Source organism: Bos indicus, chromosome 10, assembly GCF_029378745.1.
Source record: "Bos indicus isolate NIAB-ARS_2022 breed Sahiwal x Tharparkar chromosome 10, NIAB-ARS_B.indTharparkar_mat_pri_1.0, whole genome shotgun sequence".
Taxonomy (NCBI): Eukaryota; Metazoa; Chordata; class Mammalia; order Artiodactyla; family Bovidae; genus Bos; species Bos indicus.
This window is the reverse complement of record NC_091769.1, coordinates 43,251,012-43,269,017: the sequence shown is the minus strand read 5'-3', so window position 1 is coordinate 43,269,017 and position 18,006 is coordinate 43,251,012. Positions and strand designations below refer to the sequence as shown.

General features: G+C 43.0%; 3 protein-coding genes across 5 annotated transcripts in view; 1 reads left to right on the top strand and 2 right to left on the bottom strand.

Annotated features, from left to right (window-relative positions):
* ATL1 (atlastin GTPase 1) overlaps window positions 1–1,499 on the bottom strand; it is a 74,710-nt gene extending 73,211 nt beyond the window's left edge. For both annotated transcript variants that reach the window (XM_070797393.1, XM_019968651.2), the window contains exon 1: window positions 1,261–1,499. In XM_070797393.1, coding sequence (XP_070653494.1) covers window positions 1,261–1,294 — 34 coding nt within the window. In that variant the 5' untranslated portion in view covers window positions 1,295–1,499. The remainder of the gene's footprint in view (window positions 1–1,260) is intronic.
* On the bottom strand, window positions 1,311–12,426 carry LOC139185236 (proline-rich protein 2-like). Its single transcript, XM_070797394.1, has 2 exons — window positions 11,611–12,426; window positions 1,311–1,430 (listed from the first exon to the last, which is right to left on the bottom strand). Exons 1-2 carry the CDS (start codon window positions 12,424–12,426, stop codon window positions 1,404–1,406), a joined length of 843 nt encoding a protein of 280 aa, XP_070653495.1. The 3' UTR covers window positions 1,311–1,403.
* MAP4K5 (mitogen-activated protein kinase kinase kinase kinase 5) overlaps window positions 12,339–18,006 on the top strand; it is a 126,516-nt gene continuing 120,848 nt past the window's right edge. For both annotated transcript variants that reach the window (XM_070797392.1, XM_070797391.1), the window contains exon 1: window positions 12,339–12,502. In XM_070797392.1, coding sequence (XP_070653493.1) covers window positions 12,395–12,502 — 108 coding nt within the window. In that variant the 5' untranslated portion in view covers window positions 12,339–12,394. The remainder of the gene's footprint in view (window positions 12,503–18,006) is intronic.

Genomic DNA, 18,006 nt, shown 5'->3' with positions numbered 1-18,006 from the left:
CAATCAGAGGCAAGAGAAAATAGGATCTTTTGATGAAAGATATACAATTTTCATAAAAGGTAACCAAAATAACTAATTAAAATGTAAATTTATACCTCACAATCTGATGGACAGTTACAGAAGAGCTGTCAGAGACACTGAAGAAAGTCAATGAAAGAGCTCTGAACTCCTAGTGGATGTTAACTTTCCCAATAACAATTCAAGCTAATGAAGAAACACTATTCCTCTATCCACTATGCCACATTGGTCTGAAGTCTGCTCTGGTGCTGATAATAAAATGCCCGAAGATGGCAGTGAGTTTGGCACTGTGACTGGAAGAAGTCGGGAGCCCAAAGAGGAAAAAGAAGCCCAACCTGCCCACACTACGGAGTCTGGAGCAGCAGAGCGGGCGGGGCTGCGATTTCTCCTGAATCACTGCACTCTCTCTTCTCCGCCTGCGTGAGCGCCGCCCACCCACTCGCGGCAGCGTGAACCCCCTGGGCCTAGTCTCTCCTTCCCCCTCCCCTCGGCCTGGTGCTGAATCATGAGCCCGATATCTCCAAAAGGTAAAACCTAAGAACAATGCCACCCTTAGCGCTGGCCTGAATGGGGCACCAGGTTGGGGTGGGGCAGAAGGCTGGAAACCACAACTTTGACCCCCTTTCTCCCAAATTCCCTACACAGCCCCCGATTAAAAGCAGTGCTGCGGTGCTATGGGATTCCCAAGCGGCGCCCCTTCTCCCGCCGCGTTGCTCGTGTCTGCAACGCCCGGACCTGGTCCCGGCGCGCTCCGCTTCATTGTTCCAAAGCTGCCCGCCTGCCAGGAGTCCAAGCCCTTCGAGGCCAGCGAGTTCGCAGCTCGTGGGGAAGGAGTGGGGGCTCTCCACTCCACGCCCCTCACCACAGTCCCCTGCCCGGCCTCACCCCTTCCTGCCAACCTCCTTTAGCTAAAGCCAAACCATCGAGTCCCCTGAGGCGACCGGGTGGGTGCTGTCCAAATGCTGGGAGGAGGATGGGGGATGGGGGTGGGGGAAAGGCTGGCGTCTGCGGCCTGCATGTAGCTGCAGCCTTCGCCCCTTCGCCCCACAGTGAGAGAGATGCTGCTTCCATGGGTACCGCTTGGCCACGGTTCCTCCCGCCCAACAGGGAGCGGCTCGGCTGTGGCCATCTCCCAGCCCTAGACGCTGGCGCCGAGCAGCCCTCAGCCCTCTTCATTTCCAGAAGCCGAAAGCGGAGGGCCAGTCCCTGTGCGGGCTGCAGAAGTCACCATATGCTACTCACCCCAACTGTTTCTGTCCCTGCGGTTCTTGGCCATGGTGGTCCGGGGACTGGTGGCGGTGAGGCGCTGTCAGTGCTTTCGCTCCTCTCCCGGCTGCAGGTTGCTGGCGGTGGGAGGCTCTATGCCCTCGCTGGGCGCAGTTCCCTCAGACTCTGAGGATGTTGCTGTGGCGCTGGTGGGAAGGAGTGGGGAGGAAAAGGGAGGAGAAAGCGGATGAACCAAGCTCAGCATCACAAGCCGGAGTTCACACAAAAACCAGCGTCACACCCTCCCTACCTTGGCCCACCCCCAGAGCCTGAAGACAGTGACAGACGATGTACTGCAACATTTTCGATGGAAAACACATACAAATAAACAGCACCGCCTTACACACTCTCAAAAAACTTACAGCATTATACAGTCAGAACTACACAGACCAAGATACTGCATGATTCTGCATGTTCAAAAACCAGTTTCCTCCACCAGTTACATATGAGTAGAAATATGCTGGCAACATTTACAGAGCCGAAAAATTAAAATAATCTGCATTTATCTATCAGGCACCATTTCCTCCCTAATTTAAAAGCAAGGTCATGATAGTAAATAGGGTATCATGCATTTTTGTACCTGTATACTGAACAGGCCTGTCTTTTAAAATTGGGATAGCATACTTAAATTAAGAAGATCAAGACTTGGAGAAGGAAATGGAAACCCACTCCAGTATTCTTGCCTGGAAAATCTCATGGACAGAGGAGCCTGGCAGGCTACAGTCCATGGAGTCAACAGGAGTCGGACATGACTTAGTGACTAAACCACCATGTTAAAACCTCTCAAGTTGGACTTCCCTGGCAGTCTAGTGGTTAAGACCTATGCCTCCAAGGCAGGGAGTATAGGTTCGATCCTTGGTTAGGGAACAAAGGTCCCACATGCTGCACAGTGAAGCCAAAAACAAACAAACAAAAAAACAAACAAACAAAAAAGATGAAGACAAATATAAGTTGGAGATTTATCATAATCTGTAACTAACTCCATGTATAATGGGCAAAATTTCTACTCGTTTTACAGAGCTATCATATGGAGTTACATTAACAAATATTCTAAGTCATAACATCATATTATGACAGAGCCTTGGCAATAAAGTTGCAAACAATTTTGAATAGAAATCAAAAGGCAATAAATATTTTAATAAATATTCTCAATCACTCTATTTTCACGAGTTCTTTCCTCTTTACCTATCAATTTCATTTTCAGCGTCCTAGAAACACTGTTCCTTCATGCTACCTGACCCTCAAGATACTCTCATCCCATTCCTCACCTCCTCACTCACTTTTCTCCTCAATCTGGCTGTTGACTATACTCTACACAAATCAGTTCTGCATGGGAGATTACTGCTAGCTTCGTAATTATCAGATCCTAGATCTCTGTTTATTCCCTCATTATAAGCAATTCTTCACTGTGTTCCCTCAATGTAATTTACTATATGATGGTTTCAGACAGGATCTCCATCTATGCTGCTGCTGCTGCTGCTGCGAAGTGTCCGACTCTGTGCAACCCCATAGACGGCAGCCCACCAGGCTCCCCTGTCCCTGGGATTCTCCAGGCAAGAACACTGGAGTGGGTTGCCATTTCCTTCTCCAATGCATGAAAGTGAAAAGTGAAAGTGAAGTTGCTCAGTCGTGTTTGACCCTCAGCGACCCCATGGACTGCAGCCTTCCAGGCTCCTCCATCCATGGGATTTTCCAGGCAAGAGTACTGGAGAGGGGTGCCATCGCCTTCTCCGCCATTGATGCTACTGATTCCCAAATCTATTCATCTAGTCTTAAGCTTTCTTGAGGAAAGAAAATCATCATTCCAAGGCTGAGTCTGTAATTGCCTAAGGCCATCTTCATTTTGTTTTCCTACTGACACTTCAAAATCAATATGTCAAAAACCAAACTCTCTCACTCACCATTGCCAAATCTTATGCAATCCTATTTCAGTTAATTGTTCTATGACCTCAGAACACTGTAAACCAAGTTTGAGTGAGTGAAGTCGCTCAGTCGTGTCCGACTCTTTACGATCCCATGGAGTGTAGCCTACAAGGCTCCTCTGTCCATGGAATTTTCCAGGCAAGAGTACTGAAGTGGGTTGCCATTTCCTTCTCCAGGGGATCTTTCTGACTCAGGGATCAAAACCTGGGTCTCCCGCGTTGCAGGCAGACGCTTTACCATCTGAGCCAAAGGGGACTGTCTTCAATAGAGTTGCATTCCATAAACACTAATGAGCCAATATAGGATGACAGAAATTATCTCACTCCATACCTACAAACCAAATGCACTGAACAAAAACAAGCATGTTCTGCTTTTCTTATATTTCTTTATTATAATTCTCAGCTCATATTCCAGCCTTTCAGGTGAATCCCATTAGAAAGGAGTACAGTAGGGACTTCCCTGAGTCTCAGTTGCAGCTGAAACAGTGGCTGATTTTATTTTTCTGGGCTCCAAAATCACTGCAGATGGTGATTGCAGCCATGAAATTAAAAGACGCTTACTCCTTGGAAGGAAAGTTATGACCAACCTAGACAGCATATTAAAAAGCAGACATTACTTTGCCAACAAAGGTCTGTCTAGTCAAGGCTATGATTTTTCCAGTGGTCATGTATGGATGTGAGAGTTGGACTATAGAGAAAGCTGAGCGCAGAAGAATTGATGCTTTTGAACTTTTGAAGACTCTTGAGAGTCCCTTGGACTGCAAGGAGATCCAACCAGTCCATTCTAAAGGAGATCAGTCTGGGTGTTCATTGGAAGGACTGATGATGAAACTCAAACTCCAATACTTTGGCCACCTCATGTGAAGAGTTGACTCATTAGAAAAGACACTGATGCTGGGAGGGATTGAGGGCAGGAGGAAAAGGGGATGACAGAGGATGAGATGGTTGGATGGCATCACCGACTCAACGGACATGAGTTTGGGTGGACTCCGGGAGTTGGTGACGGACAGGGAGGCCTGGCGTGCTGTGGTTCATGGGGTTGCAGAGTCGGACACAACTGAGCGACTGAACTGAACCAATAGCAAAGAATACTGGGGCTTCCCTAGTGTTCCAGTGGTTAAGAATTCATCTGCCAAAGCAGGGGACACAGGTTTAATCCCTGGTCCAGGGAGATCCCACAAGCCTTAGAGCAGTTAGGCCCTAGCACCACAACTACTGAGTCCATGAGCTGCAACTACTGAAGCCCTCAAGCCTAGAGCCGATGCTCCACAACAAGAGAAGCCACTGAAATGAGAAGCCTGTGCATCACAATGAGAGCGTAGCCCCTGCATGCTGCAATTAGACAAAAGCCCAGGCACAGCAACAAAGACCCAGTACATCAAAAAATAAATAAATCTTAAAAGAAAAATCACAGATCTTTATGAATTGATACATATTGATTTCCAGAATAATACACTATAAAATGGAAAAAAAAAAACAAAGCACAAATATTCTACCTCCCATATAAGAAAGAAAAGGATATTAAAAAAATATATTTGCTCATCTATGCAAAAGAAATTCAGGGCAAACCAGAAACCAATGAGATCAGTTATCTATAGGAGACAGGTGGGAATAGGATGGAAGCAATGGGAGAATGGGAATAGGGTGGAAAGGATTAGGAGGGCTGATACTTCTCTAAGTGTAACCTTTTTATGTAGCCCACCCACACTGTTAGAACCATGGTAATGGTTCACATTCTCCAAAATAAATAACTAAAATCAATCAGGATATGGGCAGAGGAGTGGAAGGAACTCAAAGTGGAATTACAAATAGTTAAAAAACAAAAAGTGAACCTAACTATATTACAGGTGAATAACATAACTACACTGACGCATTTTCTAAACCCAAGGAGCTATAGAAAATAGTATTTTGATGGTATGCTACAAGACTGAAGACAAAAACTGTACACAAGCATTGTTCTTTAGTTCATAATTAATTTTTCTTCTAGGACATACGTAGGTTAGCAATTCTGAAGTTATTCGTGTATTCTCTAGAATTGAGTCAATACATGGTGCATAATCAGAGCCAGATTTCTTGCTTTTAGAGATGAAGTTATAATAAGGAAAGGAGAAGGAAGAATGAACCCTATGGTGTTGAATTGGAATCTGAGGTATCAGTATGATACAGTAAAAATACAAATAACAGAATTTTTAAAAAATGGGCAGAGGCTCTAAATAGACATTTCTTCCCAGAGGACATATAAATGGCCAAGAAACACATGAAAAGACGATTTAACATTTTTAGTCACTCAGAGATCAGATCAGATCAGATGTGATTTTTAGTCACTAGGGAAATGCAAATCAAAATTTAAACAACTACAACGAGACATCACTTCAGACCGACCAGGATGACAGTAATCAGAAAGAAAGACAATAAAAAGTGTTGGTGAAACTGACACTGCTGGTGGGAATATAGCCACTTTGGAAAACAGTCTGGCAAAATTTAGAGTTACCATATGACCCAGCAATTCCACTCTTAGATAAATTCCCCCCCCCCCCACAAATGAAAGTATCAGTTCAGTCGCTCAGTTGTATCTGACTCTTTGCGACCCCATGAATTGCAGCATGCCAGGCCTCCCTGTCCATCACCAACTCCCAGAGTTCACTCAAACTCATGTCCATTGAGTCGGTGATGCCTTCCTACCAACCATCTCATCCTCTGTCATCCCCTTCTCCTCCTGCCCCCAATCCCTCCCAGCATCAGGGTCTTTTCCAATGAGTCAACTCTTCGCATGAGGTGGCCAAAGTATTGGAGTTTCAGCTTCAACATCAGTCCTTCCAATAAACACCCAGGACTGATCTCCTTTAGGATGGACTGGTTGGATCTCCTTGCAGTCCAAGGGACTCTCAAGAGTCTTCTCCAACACCACAGTTCAAAAGCATCAATTCTTCAGTGCTCAGCTTTCTTCACAGTCCAACTCTCACATCCACACATGACCACTGGAAAAACCATAGCCTTGACTAGATGGACCTTTGTTGGCAAAGTAATGTCTCTGCTTTTGAATATGCTATCTAGATTGGTCATAACTGTCCTTCCAAGGAGTAAGCATCTTTTAATTTCATGGCTGCAATCATCATCTGCAGTGATTTTGGAGCCCCCAAAAATAAAGTCAGCCACTGTTTCCCCATCTATTTACCATGAAGTGATGGGACCAGGTGCCATGATCTTAGTTTTCTGCAGTAGCCACAGGACTGGAAAAGGTCAGTTTTTCATTCCAATCCCAAAGAAATGAAAGTATATGTTCATGCAAAAACTTGCACAGGAATGTTCTAAGAGCATTGCTTTAAGTAGCCAAAAGGTAGAATCAACCTAAATGCCAGTAACTATCAATGGATAAACAAAATGTGGTATATCCATACAATGGAATATTACTTAGCCAAAAAAAAAGCTTCCTATTTAATGGAACTGCGACTGGGTTACCTGGGGAAAGTATCTGTCCCTTGGACACTAGGGCCTTCAGATCCATCACACCCAATGTTTTAGAGTCAAAGTTGTATAGACAAAAATTCTTCAACTGAATTATTAGGAATAATAATAATTCCTAATAATTACTTACTTCTACCCCTTGATTCCTCAGTTCAGTTCAGTCACTCGATTGTATCCGACTCTGCGACCCCATGGACTGCAGCACACCAAGCTTCCTCGTCCATCATCACCTCCTGGAGCTTACTCAAACTCATGTCCATAGTATTTCCATGTCTTGGGTTCCTAGGCCTGTGCATTCTGAATATGGGGTAGATGGCAATATATATTGGATACTGACTTAAATCCTGTATCATATCCTCATAAGGGTTATTTCTCGGCCAACTGATCCTTCAGCACGACTTTCCACTGTGGTATCATACTAGCTGCTTCTAAGTGATGGGTTTGAGGTAAGATCAGTTCACTTCACGGGCATGACTCCATTACCATACTTCCCATGAGTTTCCTGCTTAAATTTAATGTTGTTTGTCATACATGGTGATGAAATAGTCCATGAATTGTGGTACTAGTAGAAGTTTCCCAAGCAGGGACAGTAAGCCTATATCTGGACTATGTACACATACGACTATAGGTACTGGGTGTTATCTGATGACTCACAAATTGAACAGGGGCAGAATTCCATTGTCAAATGGAAAGGTATATACTGGGGTGGCCTGAGCTGGTCTGGAAGGCTCAAATAAAGTACATAGACTAACTTTCATTGTACCTGCTCCTACTTCTTTGCCACCTTTTTTTGGAACCATATCTTTGGGTTCAAAAAACATAACAGCCAGTACCTAAAGGGTCGGTAAGCCTGGATCTGGACTATGTATGTATATACTATAGGTATGTACATACATACATAGCTACCCCATGAGGACAAATAGCTCATTCCTCCATAATCAAAAGGATGTGGTTTAATTAAATTGCCACCAGGTGACTGACTGGTCTGTCCAGGGAATAGTATCTTACTAAGGGTCACTGAGGAGCTTCCCTGATAGCTCAGCTGGTAAAGAATCCGCCTGCAATGCAGGAAACCCCAGTTGGATTCCTGGGTCAGAAAGATCCCCTGGAGAAGGGATAGGCTACCCACTCCAGTATCCTTGGGCTTTCCTCATGGCTCAGATGGTCAAGAATCCACCTATAATGTGGAGACCTGGGTTCAATCCCTGGGTTGGGAAGATCCCCTGGAGAAGGGCATGGCAACCCACTCAGTATTCTTGCCTGGAGAATCCCCATGAACTGTAGCCCGCCAGGCTCTTCTGTCGATGGGGCTGCAAAGAGTCAGACATGACTGAATGACTATGCACAGCACAGCAAGGGTCACTGCAAAGGCAAGTGACTCTGCTATAAGCAAGTTAAATACTGCATAGTGGCAGTAACCTTATTACCCTTGGCAAGTGGAAGTCCATGCCACTGAATTCCCTTTAGCCTCCATTCCTATTGCCACATGGCCCCACTGAACTAGGGTGACTGGGTAGAGGCTGACTGACATTCATAGGACAGATTATCTTTTATATCTGATTATTGGGATGGACGCCCTCTTGTGGGCAGTCAAATGGTTCCCAAGATATTTTCACACTATGAACCAATTTTGATATTCCATTCATAATGTATCTCCCACTGACTTCCTTATTTCTGATCTCTCCAAGTTATTGCCAACTTATTAATTACTCTGCATAAATGAGTATAGAGCCATACTTCAGGCTATCTTTCATTCCTAACACAGAGGACAACCAGATGTTCTATTCAAAACTGTGCCCTCTGGAAAAATTTCTCTTCATCTCTATTTTTCGGGAGAAGGCGATGGCACCTCATTCCAGTACTCTTGCCTGGAGAATCCCAGGGACAGGGGAGCCTGGTGGGCTGCCATCTATGGGGTCGCACAGAGTTGGACACGACTGAAGCGACTTAGCAGCAGCAGCAGCAGTAGCTATCAATTCTCATATAAACTTAAAAACCAGCCTGGGGATCAAGGTTACACATCAGATAATCAAACTAGATTTTTAAAAAAAAGATGTGAACTGGGTTCCTCAACTCTTTTTAAAACTCCCATCATAATGACCAGATACTGATTCTGAAAGAGATACATGTTCTACTGCTCTCTAGAACAAAAGGAAATTCTCCTATACTTTGAAAACACAGTTTTGGCCTCAACAGACAACTGAACCTCATTAGTAACAGAAAGAATAGTTTAACTATTTGAAAATACAAATCATGACAGTGGCCCATGTCTTCCAATATTTAATTGATTTATAGTTAATGAACCTATAAAGCTCAACTACATCAAGTTACATTTTGCAACTAGCTTATGTTGGAAGATTCATCAGATTATAATGCTTAAGTCTATATGTTCCATATTAAATTACTGTCCGTATGCTTTTTTTTGTCACACTTGAGGATTTTGCTTAACCATTCTTTCTTGGTTAGTAAATTGTGAAACTTACCTAGGTAGAAGTTAAAAAATTTTATGTCCCCTGATTTTTTTTTCCCCCTATATTTTGGCTGCACTGTGCAGCATGCAGGAACTTAGTTCGCTGACCAGTAATCTAACCTGTGCCTCCTGCAATGGAGGTGTGATGTCTTAACCTAGTCAGGGAAGTCCCTATGTCCCCCAATTTAAAAAATTCATCCTTGGCTAAAATTGAAACCAGAGGCCAAAGATTATAATTAGCATTTTACTAAAAAACTCTGAAAGAAGGGAAAAACACTAAAAAGCATAGAGCAAACCATATAAGGTAGGTAACAGTAAAACATGGAAGATATTTACATGTCAGATATTAAGACCCAAAGAATACATGACAATCATATTAAGTTATATTTATTCTTATTCAATATCCTGGCATTGTAAAAACTGGTGGTCTGTAACAAACTCTTGTGTAAGCTAAATCTTTTTATTGTTATGTAACCTTCCATTTTGAAACCATGTGCTTGTTTAGGATGTAAAATTAAATTTATGCACTATGTTTATTTTATGGAAATGTAATGTGAATTTCTTTACTAACCATGTAATATTTAACACACAAGCTATGACTTCACTGACCTTGATAAAATTAACTATTTAAAATTTTTTAAATTCTCTTGTAGTATAAAGCAGATGTTTTTTCCTTGGAACGGTTGTGTTATGAGTAAAATAATGATTATGGCAGACATTTCTGAATCACCACATAGAACCTTGACTTTTTCCATACTATCCAGCTCTGGGTTGATGGTTAAAGCGTATGTCTCTGCCATTTCTGGCAACATAAAGTATCTGCACTCCAGGATCTTGGTGAAGCCTATGACCTCAAACTTTTTATTGCCTAATTCATATCAAACACTGTGTTTCAAGAATAACATGCCTAAAAGATTGTCAGAAAGATATTTGTTTCAAACAGGGAATTCAGAGTTTCCACTTTAGGAAGGCCCATGAGATAAGTTTTCTTGAACTCTTGGTAACAGGAAAAGATGCACCTCTCATCTCGATCAACTGGTTTACTGTGATCTCAAAAACACTATAAAACTTTCTGCTTCGGCCAATTTGCTGTATTGTTCTGGTATCCCATTTTTCCTTTAACATCATACCTATTTCCTCATTTTTATCTTATGTTATAGTATGCATTTTCTGTATTCTGCCTCAAATTCTCTGAGGAGTAATGCAAGTATTAATAAATTATAGACTAGAAAAAGGATTAATGCTTATAGGGTCAAAGGAGAAAATAAGAATCTACGACAGTAAATAAGTACTAGGATACCAATAGAACATTTGAAAAGATTTTAAGTTATTGAAGCCAAAAGTATTTGCCCACCAAAACAAGTGCCAAGAAGCTTTGAAAGAAGGAACTGTTCTTCAACAATTTTTTCAATGCAGCAAACACATAGGCTTTGTCCATAGAACATGTAAGTCTGAGCTTACTTATGCTCCCTAAATAAGTGCCCTTTGTGCAGAGAGCACGAGAAAATACATATCTTCCCTGTCCTGTTAAGGTGTGAATTTAATTTCTACATTATGCAATTGATTACAATGACCAACAACAAGGAGTACACTGCTAAGAATGGAATTGAATTGGATATTCAAAGCCACAAGGCAACATCTACAACTTGCTCTTTTGTGATTTTTCAGTCACTAAATGCATTGGCCAAGTGTTAAACTGGCTTTTTTGTTCAAACCTTCACAGGGCTCTAGAAATAACTTTGCCAGTATACAAACTGGTACGGTTATTTCTACCTTCAGAACAAGACTAGAACTGAAACCGCAAAACAGCCTGTGAAATATCAGCCAAATTACTTCCCTAAACTCCTGTTCCATATTTTGTACATTGTGAAGTATTTTTAAACCTCTTATATTTTGATAACCCTCTTTATAATCCTGTAAGATGCTTTATAAACACTTTCTTGGGTGTCAGATGCAAAATCCTATCCTCTTCAAGCTGCAGATAGGGAGACATTGCCAAATACGATGTCTTTCTTGTCCCGGGTCACATACTGAGGAAGTGGTAGAACCAGAACCAGGTTGTGGTCCCTAATTCTGTCTCAGCTTCTGCAAAGCTCCTGACTCAAATAAAGGAGCAACATCCGCATTGAGACACCGCGTGTGCCCAACTGGGATACTGGCACTGAGACTTCCTAAGAATTCAGACTTTCAGAAATGTCTTGGGAAAACTCATAGAAGACAGGTTGCACAGGTGTGTAGGGAAGCCTCAAACTGGTACCACTGGGAATGATTTGCAGAACAGGACGGTGCAGTAGGGTGTGCCGCGATTTAGTTAACCTGGCACTTCCCCACCTCCTTCCCTGGCGCCCCACTGCCAGCTGACTCCTGGCCCAGTGCCCTCAACATACCTTCTCTGAACTGGGCGGGGGCCGCGTTCCCGTCTGCCTCGTGCCCACCCTTCTCCCGCCACCCGTCACTCTCTAAGTTTACCTGACAAAGAAGGGGGCGGTTTAGCCGAGGCGCGTCCGCCCACGAATGCACCGGGGGCGTCCCTAACACCCGCGGGTGGGGAGAAGAGCCTGGGCCCGGAGGGACGCGCCAGGCGAGGGGGCGCGGCGGCCCGGCCGGGAGAGTGTCGTGTCCCGAGCAGGCCTCAGGGCGGCACTCTGGCCCCGCGGCCGGCGCGCTCGGGCGGGCCTCTGGGCGCCCGACCCACGCTGGCCGGGAACGTGTCTCCCGGTGACGCAGCCCCGGGTGGGGAACGTGGTGCGGCGGCGGCGGCGGCGACGGTACGCGCCTCAGCCGCCCGCGAGAGGACGTGCGGTGCTGCGGGAGGCGACGGCGGTGGCGGCGGGGGACCTGGAGCGGCCGGCGGGAGCCGGGAAGCAGGACGCAGGCGCGGGCGAGGAAGTAGGTCCCGGGCGCGGCGCTCAACAAAGAGCGGGGCCGCCCCCCTGAGGTATCCTGCCGACCCCGAGCGCCGGCGGGCTGGCAGACCCGGTCCGGCAGTTCGCGGGCGGCCTGGGAGGGGGAAGGGCCGCGGCCGGAACGCGGCGGCGGGGCGCCAGGGACTCTTCCAGGCCGGCTGGTCCGCGGTCCCCGGACGGGCGGAAGGGAAGGGGTTGGGCCGCTCGGGATTATAGCCTCTGCTTGTCCCTCGTGCAGGCGGAGTTGCGGGCAGAGGCTCCATGTTGGGAAGCGGCGCCTGTCGTCCTCGTTAGCGGGAATCGGGGCGCCGCGGGCAGAGCCGGCGGGGGCCGGGCCCTGAGTGAAGATGGAGGCCCCTCTGCGGCCTGGGGCCGACATCCTGAGGCGTAACCCGCAGCAGGACTACGAGCTCGTTCAGAGGGTCGGCAGCGGCACCTACGGGGACGTCTATAAGGTGAGGCAGGCCGGACTCTTTTCCTGCGGTCAGCTGGCTTCCTGGAATAGGCCACTTTCTGGGGAGTATGAGGAGGGGGCAGGATGCTTTTATTGTTGCATTTCGGAGATGCCGCGGCCGTGGTTCCGTGTCCTCGGTTTCAGGGCACCTTCTATTCACTGCTTGCTCTAATCGCTCCAACAAGCAGAACTAATCACACCTTTGCAAACTACCTTTGTACTGTTTTTGTGGTATAAAGGCTTTTTTCATGCTTATTTATGGTATCCAGGGGAATTCGAATCTGCTTACGGAGTTGCACTTGAAAATGTTCTTGTCTTAGCATGGAAAAATGCTTCCTGGAAGTCGGGAGACCAGAAAGTATATTGACATTCCGACATTTGCATAAGAAAACTTTTTGATGGATAATCGTGGTTTAAAAAGTCCTGTGAAATCCCTCCTCTCAGTTTTATCTGCAAGCAGTCTAAAAAGTGGCTTGGGCACAGACATTATCATGTGTAGAACAATGCTTTTCCCGGCAGAAGTTTCATTATTTGTATCAGGTGATTCCTTTTTCTACTTTAGCAGTTCCTCTCTTTGGAATTTATAACATCCCATGACCAAGAGTGGTTAAGAGCTGCTGTCCTTTTAATTGTACTTGTTTGCTTTATTTGGAAGGAAAGATGAGGATGTTACTCTCAATTTGAGATTTGAAAAAACATAGAGACGCAAACCCAGTTCCCTAAGTTCACTGAGTTCGTGAAGGATCAAGATGAAAGAGATTGTTTCAGATTGTCTATGCTTTTTGTTTTCTGTTTCAAAAAGGGATCTCTACTGCAACTCATGTGGATATATTGAGGGAAATTTTCTTGGATTTGGAACAGCTTTGTTTATTGGATTTAATCATATTATGTATGCCATTATTCCAAGTAACACTCCTGCTTGTACTTGAAACTGGCCTTGTGTTATATGGTTAATTAACCAGTAGAATCCTCTGGGGTATGTTGTTTTGCGCAGGTGGTAATATGGAAGAAAATCATCTTTTCTTCCTAACTTCTGTTTTTGTTAATATCCTCCCTATTAATAGTAACAATCTGAGGTTGTGTTAAGAAGCTCTAACATTTTGATTCTATTGAGATGAAAAGTAAAGGGTAGGATTTTTATTTAAACAAGCATTTGCATCTTCTGTACTAGGTACTGTTCTGTATGGGATGTTGAATTGAAAGGAAGGTTCCAGCTTTTGCCTTGTGAATAATTTTAATTCAAAGTGGATAATTATAATAGAATCCAGAATCCTCTTTATATAGAATTAGATATATAATAAACAAGTTAACTCATGTTTATTCATGATTAGCCATTTTATGGAATGATCTTTAAAAACTTGAAATTCCTATTTGCTTTCTCAGTCCCGCATTTTAGTCATCTTCTTTTTATGATTCACTATGTATTACTAGTTAATGTTAATCATAGAGTTGTTCATCATCAATTCAGCTCATGTTAATAATACAGTAATCTGAATTCCAGTTCTTGTATATTTTCTCTCCTTCCTACTACAAGAACATTTAAAGTGTTCCCCACAGAAATCCCAAGACTTTCACCATTTTTCTTTATAAATATAACAACTAAAGCAGTTATCTGGAGCGGGGTTTTATCCTTGCCAGGGAAAGCAAAAGGTTATATTAAAGGGGCAGCTAAGATTACTTTTTACCCTGGTGCCTCCCTGCCCTATCTCTCTTCTACAGTTCCTAAACAGAGGATCAAAGACTGAATATTTATCATACAGCACCTTCAACCTCCCACCTCACACATGATCCCCTTCTCTCATATTCATGCTCCCTCATTTTATGTGTACATTCATGCCACAGCAAGCCAGTTGCTGATTCCTAAACATCCTCAAAATCCTGGTTCCATGTCTTTTGTTTTCCTTTGTTCTAATTACCCGGGATCACCTCCCTCCTAAATTTCCAACTGTTATTATCCTAACTGTCCAGGAAAGCCTTACTCCAATGCTCTTCCAGGAGGCCCTAGACAGACCTTCCCCACTATCTCTCTGGCCTCATTTATTACTCTTCCCCCTCCTTCATTGTCTTCTAGCAACACCGGCCTGCTTGCTCTTTCTTAAACAGAATGTACATCTTCCTACCTTTGTGCCTTTGTTCTGGCTATCCCTGCTGCTCAGAATGGCTTTCCTCAGACAGCCGCATGGCTTGCTCCCTTCCCTCCTTGCTTTTATACCCTCTCAATCTTTTTTTCCTACTTCTTTTCTCTTTGCACTTATTACTCTAATGTTTTACTTATTTTTTCCTTGTTTGTTATCTATCTCAATCCACGAACATACTCCCTGAGGGCAGGAATTTTATCTGTTTTACTCACTGCTCTGTCTCTAATAGTACCTGGAATTGTGCCTGGCACAGAATAAGTACTTTCTGAAACTGATGAATGAATGACTATCAATAATTCTGTCCCCTACTTCTTTGGGCTTATGCTTTTGACATCACAACACTTAAGTTAACATTCAATACTCTATATATTCTTGTAATGCCGATTGTATCCTGCATATGTATTTTTATTACAAATTTCAATTACTTGAGTTCCCTAGGAAAAATATTTCTGGAAAACTATTTCATAGCATATCCATTGTCAATATTTTAAAACCTACAGAATTTTAAGTCTGTGTATTTACTCCTTGATATGCCTCAAAACATGTAACATTCAAACTGTAGCATTGAAGTTTTTAACTCAGAGCATTTAATTTTATTATTTATCACTGTGTTTAGGATGAGCTGAAAATCCTAGGAAGTTTTAGAAGAATTTCAGTCTGTGATGTAAACTAGCAAAATAATTACAGTGAAGCACTGGAAGTGCAGAGTCTTAAACCACTGGACCTCCAGGAAAGTTCTTTATTTCTTTTTCTATCTTATGGACCTGGAGCTTTGAAAGTACCACAGCTTTGAGATTTTTTGGTGAATTATTTTTGTTCTTCAGAGGCACAGATCCCCTCTGAAGCTCCTGTCTTTCTTGAGAATCCCCAGGAGGGCAGAACTCAAACTGGCTATTCCTGGGTTGAAAGAAGACTATTACAAAGATTCTTTTAAATAAATGGGTTAGATTATTGAAGGTGAAAGCAGGAAATAGTGGAGGGGAAAGAAACACAAGGAGAAAAGAAATGTGGTGGAAGATGTATGAGAGATTAAATTTCAAGCAAGCAAATTTTATTTATAATTAACATTAATTTTAAAATCTTCCAACAGAAGGAGGAAGCCTGGAGAGATAGTGTCTCTGCTACCTTCTGTCCATAGTGATCTAGACAATTGTCATGATACAGTTTACAACTAACAGTACAAGTCATTTGGGTAGGTTGCCTTTATCCAAATATTTGTATGAAAGTTGTTCCCAACCTAGGTTCCAGAGAAGTGTTAGTAATCTTTTTTATGGGTTATAAATTTAGAGTGGGTTGATCTCATGTATTCTTTTCTAACCTGTATTGCTTTTTCTGATTGATTATAAAAGTGTGATATATTTAGCTCCAGGAGGACAGGAACAAATGTCTTCTGCTCATTACTGTACAGTAGCAGACAGACAGATGCTCAATAAATATTTGTTGAATGATATTAGTTGTATAAATTAACTGGAGATAAGTAGTTAATAATTTAATATTAATAGTTTATTTCAGGCATTTTTCCTAAAAGTTTTCAAACCAATATGTTTTAAACATGGCTTTTATAAAATTGATATCATGATGTATTTTTTTTTCTACTTGATTGGAATAGCCAGCATTTTCCCTGATCTTTAAATTGTTGTTGTTATTTAACCACCAAGTTGTGTCCCACACTTTTGCAACCCCATGGACTGTAGACCACCAGGCTCCTCTGTGCATGGGATTTCCCAGGCAAGAATGCTGGAGTGAGTTGCCATTTCCTTCTCCAGGGGATCTTCCCGACCCAGGGATTGAAATCACATCTCCTGCATTGACAGGTGGACTAAATGAGCCCTGGCTTTTAAATAGTCTTCAAAAATACCCCTTTAAAAGATCCATGTAAAAAATCCTTTAGTTAATGATTCTAAGTTTCGCATTGTTGTTTTTAATTTTTACAACTTAAAATGTTATAATTTTTGTAGAAATCTTTGTCACATTACTTTTGTGTGTTCTCTGGGTGCTGGATGAACTGGGTCCGCTGTAATGAATCCCTCTTTTATATATACCCTCCCTCTCTCTTCCCCAAGCCAGAAGTCACAATTCTAGAGTGACTTTAGATACTTTAAAGCTTACCCCAGGATCTCATTTTATAAAAACAAAGCTTGATACATCACAACCCTTCTGTAGATATTCATTTATTCAAGAAATACTTCTTTCTGTTTATTTAGGAAATATTTGTTTTTTTTTTTTCTGTTGAGTGCCAACTGTATGGTATGGTATGGGGATGCACACATGAAAAAGTACACTATCAACAGGAACTCATAATTTAGTCAGGAAAGCAGACATGTAAGCAGTCATAATTTGGTAAATGCCAGAATAGAAGTGAAGTGGGAGAAATGCTCAACTTTGTTTTTTTTTCTGTGGGGACTAGGGAAAGGAGAAGAGGATAGAGAGCTATGATGTGAACCAGGGAAGATTAAAAAGAGTGGGGACGTTAATTGGATTTTAAAAGAATTCAGGGTGATTTCTAGGTGAACAAATGGGAAAGAAATTGTAGGCTGTGGAAACAGTGTGTGCAAATGCCTAGTGGCTTGAAAACCATGATAAATCTCAAGGGATCTGCATCTGCTTTCCAAGTTTGGTTTGACCAAACCTGGCAGAGACTCCATAGATGGGGAGTGCAAGCTATTTACTAGCAGACAGGGCTTCCCTGGTGGCTCAGATGGTAAAGTGTCTGCCTGCAATATGGAAGACCTGGGTTTGATCTCTGGGTCGGGAAGATCCCCTGGAGAAGGAAATGGCAACCCACTCTAGTACTCTTGCCTGGAAAATTACATGGATGAAGCCTGGTAGGCTCAGTCCATGGGGTCGCAGAGTTGACTGAATGACTTCACTCAGTCATTCACTGGCAGACAAGGACCAGATAATGGACCTTGTATGTCATAGCAAAGAATTTGGACTTCTTCCTGTAAACTGAAGAAACACTTGAGGAGGGAAGCTCTCATAGTGTAGAGGCTGGATTAGACAAAGTTTCTGAAAGTATAGAGACCAGTTACTGAATAATCTAGATTAAAGTTTATGCAAGGTGAAATTTAGGCACTGGTATTAGAGATGAAAGGAAATGATAGATTTGCATTGTATTTAGATGATCAAAATTACCTGGTGATCAGTGAGGGAAAAACAGGTAGCCAGTCACATTTAGAATTTCTGCTTGGATGACTGCATTGGTATCACCAATAAAATTAGGAAATACCAGATTTGTGGGTTCTGGATCTTGTGTTTGGTTTTGGACGTATGACGGTACATAGGTGATTATGTCCAACAGATGGTAGAAAATGCAGCTCTGGCCTTAAGAGAGCTGAATCGGGGATACAGGTTTGGGAGTCACTGT

Coding starts and splice junctions, on each gene's coding strand:
- LOC139185236 (XM_070797394.1), bottom strand. CDS start 12,426: ATGTCGGCCCCAGGCCGCAGAGGGGCCTCCATCTTCACTCAGGGCCCG. Junction 1,431..11,610: donor ACCGCCCCCTTCTTTGTCAG/GTAAACTTAGAG, acceptor CCTTCCCACCAG/CGCCACAGCAACATCCTCAG.